This window comes from Protopterus annectens, chromosome 5.part1 (assembly GCF_019279795.1).
Source record: "Protopterus annectens isolate FY-2018-M chromosome 5.part1, PAN1.0, whole genome shotgun sequence".
In the NCBI taxonomy this organism is placed as follows: Eukaryota; Metazoa; Chordata; order Ceratodontiformes; family Protopteridae; genus Protopterus; species Protopterus annectens.
In genome coordinates, this window is record NC_056736.1 from 747,082,586 (window position 1) to 747,097,313 (window position 14,728).

At 39.9% G+C, this 14,728-nt stretch overlaps 1 protein-coding gene across 1 annotated transcript in view; it reads right to left on the reverse strand.

Annotated features, from left to right (window-relative positions):
• C2CD3 (C2 domain containing 3 centriole elongation regulator) overlaps positions 1-14,728 on the reverse strand; it is a 2,415,762-nt gene that overhangs the window by 1,088,798 nt on the left and 1,312,236 nt on the right. Inside the window, exon 21 of the mRNA XM_044072855.1 lies at positions 3,288-3,471. Coding sequence (XP_043928790.1) covers positions 3,288-3,471 — 184 coding nt within the window. The remainder of the gene's footprint in view (positions 1-3,287; positions 3,472-14,728) is intronic.

The window sequence follows — 14,728 nt, forward strand, 5'->3', positions numbered from 1 at the left end:
GAGAATCAGGGGAAGCGCTGGAGTCTGAGTATACATCATCCAGGACATCCAAAACTGGAGGGATAGCTAAAGGTCTGTGCTGGGGTAACTTAAGGAAAGTACGTAGCCTTTTCCTGGAGTCAGAGAATTCCTGACCCTGCCACTGAAAATGTTCTGTCATGGAGTGGAGAACTTCTCTGAAAGAAATATCCTCTGGAGGAGAGGCAGAAGGAATTGATTCCTCAGCATCAGAGTCCTCGTAGGCCTGGAAGGATTCTTCCTGGGTATCTGAGTGCTCAGAATCCCTAGAGGCTTCATCTGAAGAGAGGGTATCTGGCTGTTCTGTCCTAGGCCTTTTATCTGCAGGAGGCTGAGAACCCCTGTCTGGGTGCGACTGAGAACCTCTGATTAGAGAGATTAGATCAGCAGCTAGGGTCATGATCTGTTTATCAGAAGAATGGCTCTGGGAAATAGTTTTAGGAGGATGGGCCTTAGCCTGGCTGGCAGCCTTTGCACGTGTGTAGGCCTTGATGGACATGGAGACCGGAGGCCTAGCTGCCCCATGTGCAGGAGTAACTTTATCCACTGGTATGGTGTTGGGTAATTCTAGAGCTTCGGTTTCGGGAGGAAAATCCACAACCGGCACCGGGGTAACCTCCGGGACCGAAGTACACGGTAAAGCGATGTCGTCGGCCTGGAGCGGTTGAATTACCGTCTCCGAAGAGGCCGATGCACTCGCGGTAGGCTTGGGAGTGGTATCGGTGGATGACGCGGCCCGAGGATGTCGGTCCCGGTCCTTACGCTTTTTGGAAATATGTGCTGTCGGTTGTTCCGACGGCATGATATAAGCGTAATTTTCACCAAAAAAGTCTTCGGCAAATTCTGCCCGGCGCCTGAGTGTGCGCTTATTAAAGCAAGCACAGGCAGCACAGGCCGAGACGTCGTGGTCTGGGCCCAGGCAGGGAAGGCAGTAAGAGTGGAAGTCCTTATGAGGTATTTGTTTACCACAAGACAAACAACTGTTAACCTTTTCAATTTTTTCTGACATCGGCTGAGGCAAGAAAAATGTTCCCCAACGGGGTACTTAGCTTTTTGATGACTTCGGTAACTGAAAACACAGGAGCTGACCGACCGGCACTTGCGAATTGCTTCTGCTTCGGGCACCGCTCGGCAAGAAAGACTGAAGAAGATGGCGTCGGCGGATGCCTTTATACCCCAGCCGCTCTGACGTCGGGGAGTAGGCAACATCGGCCGATGCCGGACCCGGACTTTGGAATCCGGCCGACCGAAGGGCTGCCTGAGGCAGGACAACCCATATGTCAGGACTGCAGTTGCATTCTTGAAGGACATTCTCAATTAATTAGACATAGTAAGGCTTTATTAAGCTCAATTCCGGTGGCTGCCAAAGAAGCAGTTACTAGAAAATGGAATTCAAAGTCTAAACCAACTGTGCTTGAAGTACTGAATACAGTAAGAGAGATAAAAGAACTAGAAGTAAATCTTTAGAAAAGGGTAGGCGCAAATTACATAGAAAAAAAACAGAAATTGTGTGAACTATACATGCAGAATAATATTTTGGAGAAGTGACTTTTAAGGGAAGGCAAAAACTGATCAATTCATGTACTGTTAGATTGATGTTGCATAAAAGAATATATATATATATATATATATATATATATATATGTTTGTAAATGCGAGCATCTTAATATGGTTTGTTCTCTTTTATATGAATGTATGTCTAAAATGATAATTCAATAAAGGTGTTAAAAAATCTAGGTATCCAGATTACTCCCATTCTGAGGAGACGTTACTGACTCTTCCACTCTAAGCAAGGTTGGAAAGAATGGAAATCGGTAGTAGGGATACCTCAGTAGGGATGCTAGAACTGGCTCCAGAGTAATAGTAGTGGGAGTAAGGTGTTTCGGAGATGTGCTTTATCATCCTTCCGAGGCCTAACCTTTTTCCATGTTTCTTTACTTTATAACCACTAGCATACTGGACTTACAGACTTCCCATAGTTCTACACCCTTAACTTTCCCATCCTTCTAAGCATCTGTTTGCATCTAATGTTCTGATCCACTTTCCCATCCTTCTAAGCATCTGTTTGCATCTAATGTTCTGATCCACTTTCCCATCCTTCTAAGCATCTGTTTGCATCTAATGTTCTGATCCTCACTCCTTACCTTACTCCTACCTGATGTCTATAAAAAAAAAAGTTTGCACTCTACCATTTTACTTTAATTTAGTACGTTTTACTATTTTATCTATCTCTCTGTACTTATTGTATCTACCTCTCTGTACTTATTTAGTATTCAATTATTATTAATGTGTGCGTTAATACTTGTTTTTTTATCTTATTTGACTTGTCTTAACTTTCATGTCTCATTTGTAGCTTTTCTCCTTGGGCCTCTGCTGAAAATTGTTTCCTGACCCAGTCGGACTTTCCTGGGAAACAAAAGTTTAATAATAAATAAATAAATAATAATTCTTTGTGTTTCTCTTCTTTCAAAAGGTAAGTGAGATGAAAAGAAAGACAGACCTCATAATATCAAGTTAGCTTTGCATTCCAGAAGAGTACATGACGAAGTTTTTCCATTCATTATGACCCACTGACAAGACACAATACGACAGGTTGCATGTGTCCTGGGGGGATCTTATGGCCACACCCAGTGCATGTTTTAAAAGCAGAAGCTTGTATGTGTTACCACAAAAGATTACAGTTAAGCTACTGACTGCTGTAATGCAGGATAATATTACACCAGTAAGTTACATGAAGCACTGGTTCGCACAACAACACTAAAAACATAAAACACTCGACTTCTATAGAATGCTGTAGAAAAAACAATTTCACTATGAACAGGCAAATAACCTGCAATAAAAAAGGAAGAGAAGGAAAGGCCTACCTGCAAATCAGATGCACGGCTTATCTTAGGAAAAGGGGAACTATACTGACCAAAAAAAATTCACATCTATCGAAAAATGAAAGCTTCTATCAAGCTAAATAATAAATAAGCAGCTTCACTCGTCTCCCTTTGTAGAAGAAAAAAACAACGAAAAACGACAATGTAGTGCTGGAGAGGTGAAAATGGCCAAGCTGGGAGACTGCAGGATAAGAAATTTTAGCAGTTAACCCAAACCACTAACCCCAAAAGAGGATTCCTATTATCAGCTCAGGTTGTTATGAAGTCCTGTGCTTGCACACAGTACCAGTTTTAAGTAGCATAGACCTAAATGTTTGGGGGGGGGGGTTAGTATGTGGATCACATAACCATTCTGTAGCTTTATTCCACTCTCACCCTGGTACTTACCCCTTTCTAGTAAATGAGAGTCCATCCTTGACTCAGAATCCCGCTGCTGGCATGGAAAATGATACTGTACATAGCAGTCAGCCTCACCCCACACAGTGGCCTGCACTGGTGTCAGACCAGTGATTCTTTCTACTCTGATTTCAAATGCATGTTCCAGCATACCCGGTGTTTCTTCCACCTCCATCTGATGAATACAAGAAAAGGAATACATTTAACAACTGCACACCATAAACACAAACGTAAATAAAAACTACAGCACTGAATAAAGATTTACATAAATGCACCCAGTTCTGTGCATAATTACTCAAGACACAGTATAGTGCTGCATTTGGTTAGCACTGACGTCTCTAGGCTTTAACAGCAGCCTGTAATTACTGTCATGGTAGAACTTGCCTCCTCTGTCTACAGCTGCATGGGTTTCTTCTGGGTACATCAGTTTCCTCTCCCACCCTGGTAAGATGCTTAAACTAGCTGGTGTACTCCAAACTTTCTAGGGTCCCATGCCCTGACTGTGCCTGAAAATAATCTGCAAGCATCAGCTAGCTTTATTTTATTTATTTAATTAAAATTCATTTATTTTTCTTTTCAACTGAGGTAGCGGACTGAATTATGTTGATCATTTTCAGTCCGGCTCAGAATGTACAGAAAGATGGTTGAATACAATAAAAGGAACAGACATTGTACCACAAGCATTAATACAGTAAAACAAACAGTAGTCACGACACAGTATGTACAGTTCTATGCCATTCTTATCAAAGACATATATAGTGAGATGGCACGAGATTTGATATTTACAAAATGTAAAGACTGTACAGCCAACTAGGAGAATGAAAAGGAGAAGACTGGAAGGAAGGAAAGAAGGGGTAAAAGGAGATCAACAAAGGGGGAAAAAATAAAAGTAACGTACTGTGCACCAGGTAGGACAATTACATAAGTGAGCCCTGCTGAAGGCATGAGCAACGCACTTTGTTCCGGAGGTATTTCCTGAAGGCATGAGCAACGCACTTTGTTCCGGAGGTATTTCCTGAAGGCATGATTTGTTCCGGAGGTATTTCCTGAAGGCATGAGCAACGCACTTTGTTCCGGAGGTATTTCCTGAAGGCATGAGCAACGCACTTTGTTCCGGAGGTATTTCCTGAAGGCATGAGCAACGCACTTTGTTCCGGAGGTATTTCCTGAAGGCATGAGCAACGCACTTTGTTCCGGAGGTATTCCTTCAGTATTATCTATTTATCCATCTATTTATTTATCAATTTATTTATCTATTTATCCATCTATTTATTTATCTATTTATTTATCTATTTATCCATCTATTTATTTATTTAACATTTGTTTACCAGGAAAGCCTGACTTGGAACAGAGCCAATTTTCAGCAAAAGTCCAGGAAGAAATTCTCCAGACGCATGACTTTGTAATGTGGGAGGAAACCCACATGATTGCAGGGAGGCCATGCAGACTCCACACAGAGGGCACCACAGCCAAGAATCAAACTGCAGAACCTCCTGCTGGATGACAACACAAACTGGTACATCACTGCTCTGTCCATACTGAAGAGCAATAAGGATGCAACAAGAAAGTACCGTTGTGTACACTTACCATAAATGTAGATGTTCGAGTGTATTCACTGTTGCAGTATTCATAAAGTACAGTTGTGTGCACTTACCATAAATGTAGATGTTCGAGTGTATTCACTGTCACAGTATTCATAAAGTACAGTTGTGTACACTTACCATAAATGTAGATGTTTGCGTGTATTCACTGTCGCAGTATACATAAAGTACAGTTGTGTCCACTTACCATAAATATAGATGTTCGAGTGTATTCACTGTCGGAGTATACATAAAGTACAGTTGTGTACACTTACCATAAATGTAGATGTTCGAGTGTATTCACTGTTGCAGTATTCATAAAGTACAGTTGTGTGCACTTACCATAAATGTAGATGTTCGAGTGGATTCACTGTTGCAGTCATCACATTTGGGTTATCTGCCTGCAGGTAGCCCTCAGTCGGCCCAAATACCAGAGGCTTAGTATTTCTGCATTGGTTGCTGTTGCTCCAGGACTGGCGTCAGGTCATCAGTGGTATAAAAACAAGCAGTCGACAGCATTACATCAGTTTTTCTTACCCTAAATGTAAGGAGCCCCCACCATAAGGAGCCAAGTTATGGTGGAAGAACACCACCAGTAGAAAGTAAAGACCAAAAATTCCTAGTAAGGAGAGAGAGAGATAGAGACAAGGGGGATGGAGGGAAACCGGGACTGTAAACAGTGAGTACACTCGAACATCTACATTTATGGTATGTGTACACAACTGTACTTTATGAATACTGCAACAGTGAATCCAGGCGAACATCTACATTTATGGTACGTGTACACAACTGTACTTTATGAATACTGCAACAGTGAATACACTCAAACATCTACATTTATGGTAAGTGTACACAACTGTACTTTATGAATACTGCAACAGTGAATACACGCGAACATCTACATTTATGGTAAGTGGACACAACTGTACTATGTTCTTCGTGCTTCACTGTTGCAGTCATCACATTTGGGTTGACTCCCAAAGCTGTAGAAAAGGGAGGAGGCAGTCAAGATGCCGGGGGCTGGCTAGGATGCCCTGCAAGACTGCGGTGGCAAAGCCTGCCCTGGATTTGGAAAAGACAGGCAGGTGGTAAAGCTTGGTGAAGGTATGAACAGATGTCCATGTTGTAGCCTCCAGGATGTCCCTTGCGGGGACCCCCTGAAGGAAAGCTGCAGAAGTGGAGGTTGCTCTGGTGGAAGGTGTCCTGTACTGTTTGCAGCAGAAATGGATGCAGTGTGCTATCCATTTGGAGATGGATTCTTTGGATATGGCTTTCCCCCTTTGCCCCTGCTGCAAAGTTGACTAGCAATGGATCAGTTTTTTTTAAAGATTTAGTCCTATCCAGGTAAAATCTGAGCTGTCTGTGCACATCTAGAGAGTGCAGAATCCCTTCCCCCTTGTTTTGTGGGTTAGGGAAAAAGGTGGGCAAATGAATGGATTGGTTTAGAGCCACACTGGACACCACTTTAGAAATGAAGGATGGGTTAGTACTGAGGAAGACCCTGTCAGCATAGAAAATGATGAAGGACTCTACAGCCATAAGTGCTTGTAGCTCTGATACTCTTCTAGCTGAAGTGATGGCTAGAAGCAAGGCTGTCTTCCAAGAGAGAAATTTTAACTCTGCTGAAGCTGCAGGTTCAAAGGGAGGCAGGGCGAGTTTTTCCAACACAAAGTTAAGGTACCAAGCTAGGGTACGAGCTCTTCTGGGTGGCCTCAAGTTGTTAGCCCCTCTTAGGAACTGTTTGTTGACAGGGTGTGAGAAGAGAGGTGGCTCTGTGCTGAAATGAGCAGAGATGGCAGAGGCATGAATTTTAATAGAAGAGAATGGTTGACCCCTGTGTAGTAGGTCTGCCAGGTAATCCAGGATGAGTGGTAGAGAGGGCTGTTCCATTCTGGCTCCCTTAGCCTGGATCCAGGTGCAAAAAACTTTTCCACTTGTCAGCATATGATTTTCTAGTGCAGGGGCATCTGGCCTCATGTATAACATCTAGAACTTGTTTGCTTAGACTGGCAGCTTGAGGAGAGGTCAGAGAAAAGCCAGGTTGCCAGGTTGAAGGTCTGCAATTGGGGGTGCATGAATTCTCCATTCCTCTGGGTCAGGACTGTTGGGATCTGAGGTAGGTGCCAAAGTGGCAGGAGTGACAGGCTGCACAGCAGTGAGAACCAGTGCTGACGTGGCGAGTCTGGGACAATCAGGACTGTCCTCTGTTTTTCCTCCCTTACTTTGAGCAGTACCCTTGAAATGAGTGTTATAGGGGGAAATGCATAGATTGAGAGGTTTACCCACTGGAAGGATAGAGTATCCACTTTCAAGGCCTTGCTGTGAGATTCCCTAGTGTAGAATTTGTCGAGCTGATGATTGGAGGGGGAGGCAAAGAGAACGACCTTCGGGGTGCCCCATTTCTGGGTTACAACGGTGAAGGTTCTGTGGTCTAGCTGCCACTCGTGTGGATCTTGCAGGTTTCTGCTTAAGTTGTCTGCCAAAGAATTTAGAGAGCCTGGCAGGAATTGTGCTAACAGGTGTAGTTGCATGGCTAAGGTCCTGTGCCCAAGGTCATGGCGAGACTGCGCAGAGGATAAGAGTGAGTCCCTCCCTGCGTGATATACCACATCACTGTGGTATTGTCTGTTTTGATCAGTAGGGGCCCCGAGGAGAGAAGGGGTCTGAAAGCTGTCAGGGCTTGCTGAACCGCTAACATCTCTTTTTGGTTGATGTGCAGATGTATTTGATTTGGGCTCCACTGGCCCTGAATGCACCTGCCATCCAGGTGAGCCCCTCAGGCATAGTCTGATGCATCTGTGATGAGGGTCTGGGCGGCGTGGGGTTGTAAGAAGGGTAGTCCCTTGTTGTGGTAGCATGCCGCTACCCACCAAAGGCCATCTTTCCTTAGACAAGGTATCATTGGTATAAGAGTTTCCAGGTCTTGAGAGTGCTGACACCAAAGGCTTTTTATGTACCATTGTAGTTTCCTCATATGCAGTCTGGCATATGGAATGAGTAGAATGCAGGAGGCCATGAACCCCCCCAGAGCTTGCAGGATTTTCCTTGTGGATAAATGGGTCCTGGTAGCTAGTTGAGAGAAGTAGGCTGTCAGGTAGGCTTGATTTTCTGGAGTAACAAATGCCATCTGGGATGCTGTGTCCAGGCTTGCTCCCATGAATACAATTTTTTGTGTGGGGACTAGTTTGGATTTCTTTAAGTTGCTAGTATACCCCAGGAAGGTCAGTAGGGTCCTTTACAAAGGTCAGGTGGTGTAGCAGCTTTTCCTGACTAATTCAATCAGGTAGTCGTGTAAGTATGGGTAAATTTGAATATTTCTTTGCCTGCAAAAAGCAATGGCGGGAGCCAGACATTTTATGAAAACTCTGGGAGCAGTGGATAAGCCAAAGGGAAGCAGAGAGAACTGAAAGTGCATTGATCCTGCCCTGAATCATAGGTATTCCCTGCATGACTCCCTGATTGGGATGTGTAGGTAGGCTTCTTTTAGGTCTAGGGTGGCTAACCAAGCATCCATGGAAAGCTGCTGGAGGGTGAGCATTTTGAATTTTGGTATCACCAGAAAGGTGTTTAGAATGGACAGATCGAGGATGGGGCGCCATCTTTTCTGGGTACCAGGAAAAGTCTGGAGTAGAAGCCTTGGCCTAACTGTTCTGCAGGAACATGCTCATTGCCCTTACGGAGAGCAGGGAAAGGACTTGCTTTTTGGCCTCTGCCCACTGGTTTGGGTGAAGATCTGGGAACCCTTTTGGGGTTGGCAGAGTGTGGAAATAAAATGTGTATCCCTGGGATACTATGCCGAGCATCCAGCGGTCGTTGGTAATGGTGGCCCAGTTGCTTGCGTGGAAAGAGAGTTTTCAGCATAAGGGCACCAGCAGGTGGGCAGAGGGAGAGGGTGGAAGTGAAAAGTCATTGTGAGTGCTTACCATAAGGGGGTAGCTTTGCACTCCCTGTTTTTGAAGAGGAGGAACTCCATTGCTTAGATTTCTGCATTCCCCTGGGGCTGTTGTCTGGGGGATCTACTTATTTTTATTTATTTTACATTTGTTGACCAGGCAAGTCTGGCTGGATACATGTCCATTTTCAGCAGAGGCCCGAGGAGAAAAGCCCCACTATATACTAGTAAATAATAATGATAAAAATAAACAAAAATAGCACAATAAGATAGAAATTATAAGCATGTAAAGAACTATTCACAAGTACCGTAGTAACAGTGCAAAAGTAATATATCAAAACTAAACAGAGTGAGGATTTCTATTTCAAAATCTTAGCAAGAGTAATTAAAGAAGAAATAAAGCAGTAACTCACACAAGACTCTATTCAACTATTTACAGTATTAACAATTTTGATAAACATTTTGTGTCAGGGCACTAGTTTTAAGAAGCAGATTTCATCAGCTGGGTGATTTAGATACAAGGTGAGATGATAGGTTGCAGTAATATAAAGAGAAGTAAATTTATGGGAAAAGTAATATCCAAGTGGATGGTAGGTGAAGTACAGAGGAGGGGTAATGGTAGTGATGGGGGCATGTGGAAGAGTAGTGGGAAGAGATGGAAGCTGAGGTCAGTCAGGCTTCGAACAAGGGCATAGCTAGTGAGTTTTAAAATAGTTTCTTGGTTGTTTTTTGAAAAGTTGTGAAGAGCCTAGAGTGGTTAGTTCTATGGGAAGTTTATTCCAGTATGAGCCAATGGTATTTGTAAACAAGGAGAGCCCAGCTTTATTGTGTTTTGAGGGTGGCCACTAGTAATTTGTTAGCTGAGCAAAGGGAAGTAAGATTCCTGTAATGGACAACAAGGTTATTTAGTATGGGTGTATTAGAAGGGTAATGGAGAATTTTATAGGTAATGACTAATTGATGTAGGAGAATGAGATTTTGAAGTTCAAGCCAGTCAAGCTTTTTGAGATTAACACAATGATGTGTGGGAAATGGGGAACCTGTGGCAAACCTGGCAATGCTGTGGTCAGTTTCTGAAGGTTAGATTTTGAAAGGTTTATAAAAGATGGGGAGGCATATAATAATGTAGAGATAAGATGAGTTTGGGCTAAAGACACCCTGGTGGTTGCTGTTAGAAAGGGCTTAAGTCTATAGAGGGCACCTATCTTTTTATTAACAGTTTTGATAGTTAGGTCAATGTGATAATCAAAGTTTAGTTGATTATCTGTTGTAACACCTAGTAGTTTAGTGAAGCTATCAGCTGTAATGATAGTGCCATTGTCAGACACAATAGAAAAGGAAAGACGGGCAGATTTAAGGGTTGGAGAGAAAAGTAATAATTTAGTTTTTTTGGGATTAAGGAGGAGACAGATATCTTGGAACCATTTTCTGCTGCTGTAAAGACTTTTTGGGTGGAAGAATGAAGCTCAGCTGGACATACAGCAGAACAGATGAGAGTTGAATCGTCTGCATATTGAATACATGAGGATGTTGGGATTGAAATAGACAGGTTGTTTATAAATATGGAGAAGAGAAGGGGTCCTAAGATGGATCCTTGTGGGACACCAATAGTGATTGGGAGCTGAGAGGAGAGATGGCTGTCCCAAAGGACTGCTTGTTGTCTATCTTTCAGATAAGAGTCAAACCAGTGCAATGCCGAAGGTTCAAGTGAGAGAGATTTCAAAGTGTCTAGCAAAAGTTGATGGTTGACCATATCAAAGACTTTAGAAAGGTCAAGAAACAAAGCAGAAGAGTATAGGTTGTTATTGCGATTTTTGTTGATAGTGTCTGTGAAGGAGAGAAGAGGAGTGGAAGTGCTATGGAAAGATCTAAAGCCATGTTGGGAGTCTGAAAGTAGGCTATTATGTAAAAGATGATGTAAAAGTTGTTGGTATACAACGCTCCATGATTTTAGATAATGGTGATATTAAGGCTATAGGACAGAAATTAGAAAGTTCATTAGAGTTTCCTCCTTTATGCAGAGGAATGATATGGGAGACTTTCCAGAGGGAAGGGATAGTAGATTCGGTTATTGTTCTGTTAATTAAAATGGAGACTAGGTATGCTAGTTCTGCTGATGCTAGCTGCAGATATTCAGCTGGTGGTTGGTCAGCTGAAGGAGTGCATGGTTTAAGTTTTTTTTTTTCAAAACAGGTTTATTGTTTTAACATACAAGAGAAATATCATAACAATTTTATACAAGTAATTAAAAATAGATATGATTATAACATTCAACAAAACAACTAAAGTATTTACAAAGACATCCACTACAATCAGATCAATTAATTAAACTAAAATACCATGCTATTGAAATTAGGATTTTTTTAACAAATTTTGTAAATTATCCCATACAATATAATAAGATGTTTTTCTAGTTGTTCTTGACCTAATTGTGTTTATTTCCATATGGCACACTATATTCATAACATTTTTAAATTCATTGAACGAAGGAGGTGTATCTGAAATCCAATTTCTGGTTATTATTTTCCTAGCCACTGCTAGAATAGACCATAACAAGGGAAGCTTAACCTTTTAACACTTTGAGGTACAGGTGTGTTGAATAATATAAGACATTTAGAAATAATGAAATTATCTGTAAAAGAGCCTGCAAAAATTCATTAATTGACTTCCAGTATTCTTTCAACTTTATACAGTCATAAAACATATGAGCCCAGTCAGCATTAATTTCTACATTACATCTCTTACATAGATTATCTTTATTATTTATTTTATTCATCATCAAAGGTGTATAAAAGATCTATGTAAAAATTTCCATGTATAAAGTCTCCAGACAATGGAAGACGTAGTTCTATAGGCAGATTCCAATATATATTGTTTATCTTGTTGATTTGGTGGGTCTCCATTAATAGAAGTGAAATAATTCCAGTATGTATCTACACTGTAAAAAGTTTCTTGTCTGATAATTTTATGTATGTATGAAAGTTTACCTTTATCAGAAACTTTATGCTGTAAATTTAATATCAAGTAATCAATCAGTGTTGGAATAGATTATTTAACAGTTATAGACATTAAATCTATTTTATTAATGAGATGTTGTCTAAAGGTCTGAACCTCTAACCAGCAAGTTTCTCTTAGATCAAATTCTTGTTTCAAGAAATCTAGATTTTTAACTTTATTATCAGATATCAACTGATACCAGTACTTTAGATCATTATCTATAGCTAAATGAGTTCCTTCAGAAGTAGATGACAAAAGCATACCCTGAGTATACATTATAGGGAATATAATAAAATTCCATTCCCTATACTTAGGGTGCATGAATATAAAGTTACGATAGCTAATAATAATATTTAATGGGTAACAAACCACATGTTTAGGTGTAATAGGTGAAGTACAAAATTTCTTTAGTAACCATTACATGGAGTTATTTACAATCATATTTTTATGTGTTAAGGAGATTTTCATGAAGTGCATACTAATTAGCTCCCAATAATCTTTCCATTTTGCGACATATGACTGATCTATTAATAAAGTAATAACTTTTACAATAGAAGAGATAGTATATAAATTAAAGTCTGGAAAAGAAATACCCCCTTGAGACCAGCTATTAGTATGTTTCTTTAATGCAATCCTAGGTCTATTAGGTGCCCATAGGAAATTTAACATTAGTGTATTCAGTTTCTTGATAATTATTTTTGTAGGTGGAAGTATTATTGATTGTATTAAGTATAAAATCTTGGGGACATGGTTTAAGTTTTGAGAGTAACTTTTGTATATAGGTTGTGGAGACTGTACTAAATGTTAGAGTGGGGGTGTTATTTTGAGGGGAGGTGTTTTTAAGGGAAGTGTGGGGAGTCATGTTCTTTGCAAGAGAGGAGACTGTTTCAGTGAAGAAATTGTTGAATGTATTGGCTATTAAGTTGGGTGGGGTCTGTGCAAAGTTAGCTGGAGTAGGTGTTTTGGTATTTCCTGGATGGAGCAGTTTATTGATTCCTGACCAGAACTTTTTGGGGTTATGATTTTAATTTTCTTGATAGTGAAGGTAATAATTCTTTTTATCAAGATGGGTAAGTTTTTTGTGGTATTTCTAAGGTGTTTGAAGTTTTGATGGTCAGTTGGGGTTTTAGTAGTTCTCCATTTTGTCCATAGTTTATTCCTTAATAGCATTGTTTGCTTGGTTTCTTTACAAAGCCAAGGGGCAGCTTTGGAACCTGTTCTAATTAAGCGTGAGGGGGCGTGATGCTCGAGAATTTGGAGGAATGTGTTGTTGAAATGGGCAACTGCTTCCTCAAGTGGAAGGTGTTTTAGAGCTGACCAGTTACATTGTTTGAGTTCATTGAGGAAAATAGGAAGGTTAAAGTTGTTTTTGTTACGTACAGTACGATAGCTGGCCTGATTGAGATTGTTATTTGTTTGTTTAGTGATATAGGTGAGAAGGTGGTCGCTGATATTGTCAGGGAGTATCCCACAAACACAAAATGCTGGAAAGTCCAATATAAAGTAATCCAAAACACAAAAGACGCTGAGAAAATAAAACCTTTATATTCAGCAAAGCTTTCGGGTTACAAGCCCTTTCTCAATACTAATACAGGTTCCATTAAAATACATACATTTAAATAGGAGCTAAAATCACATGACTTGCAGCCTAAATCATGTGACAAATACATAAAATAAAGCATCATAATGCTAAAACATCCAAAAACATTTCTTTCATACGAACAACATACCTTAAATACATTTTCATAGATTACTTTTATTTCAATTTATTCCGTTGTATTTTAATTAAAACAGATTTTAATGTAACAGCAGCATTTAGACCTGGTGGACAACCTGCTGCTAGTCTTATTATCCACTCATATTCTTTTAATTCTAATAAATTATTAATATCACCACCCCTATCCAATACGTAAACCATATCTATAACTCTAAACTTAAATTTATGATCAGAATTATGTGTAATTATGTGTTTACCTAAGGTATTCCTATCACTTGTCCTTCTTATTTCAGACTTATGTTCGATAATGCGTTCTTTCAATTTTCTAGTGGTTTTACTCACATAAAAAGAGGGGCATAAAGTACAGGTAGCCAAATATACCACATTATTGCTAGTACAACTAGCTGCCACATTAAATTTATATACCCTATGCGTTAGGGGATGTGTAAAAAAATTATTAACAGTATAATCCATATCATCTATACAACAACTACAATTCAAACATCTAAAAGTACCTTTCTTATTAACGCTACATTGAATATTCTTCTCTTTAAAATCTTTGTAACATAATTTACTCTTTAAATTTCTCATATTTTTATATGAAAAAAATGGCTTGCTATCCAAAATAACCTTGGTTTCCTCTGAAGCCATTAGTACTACCCAGTACTTCTGAAGAATTCTTTTGACTAACTGCGTCATTGCGTTATATGATGTAACATATCTAATTTTTTCTGACTTCATAACACATCCAGTGTGATCTATTATTGGTTCTTCAGATAAAGAAAATATGGGTTTCAACTTTGCCTATCTACTATAGTTTCAGCTTTTATGGCCTCTAAAACCTCTCTCTCATAACCACTAGATACAAATTCATTTATCGTCTCATCTAGTTATGACAAAAAATATGTATCTTCAGTATTTAATTTACTGATTCTGCCAAATTGTGACCTCACTATACCCTTGAAAATGTGGGGCGCGTGCATACTGTCATGATGTATATACCTACGTGCATTAACACCTTTCTTATGCACAGTAGTATAAATGCTATTGTTTTGTATACCTACTTTCAGATCCAAGAAATTTATAGAACTATCTGAATATTCCATCTTAAACTTTAGAAATTGCATGGATTTATTTAAAAATTCCACATATTCATTCAACTCAACAATGGACCCTCCCCATATTAAAAAACAATCATCTACAAACCGCAGATAAAACAAAACATTTTTACTCAATAAATTAACTT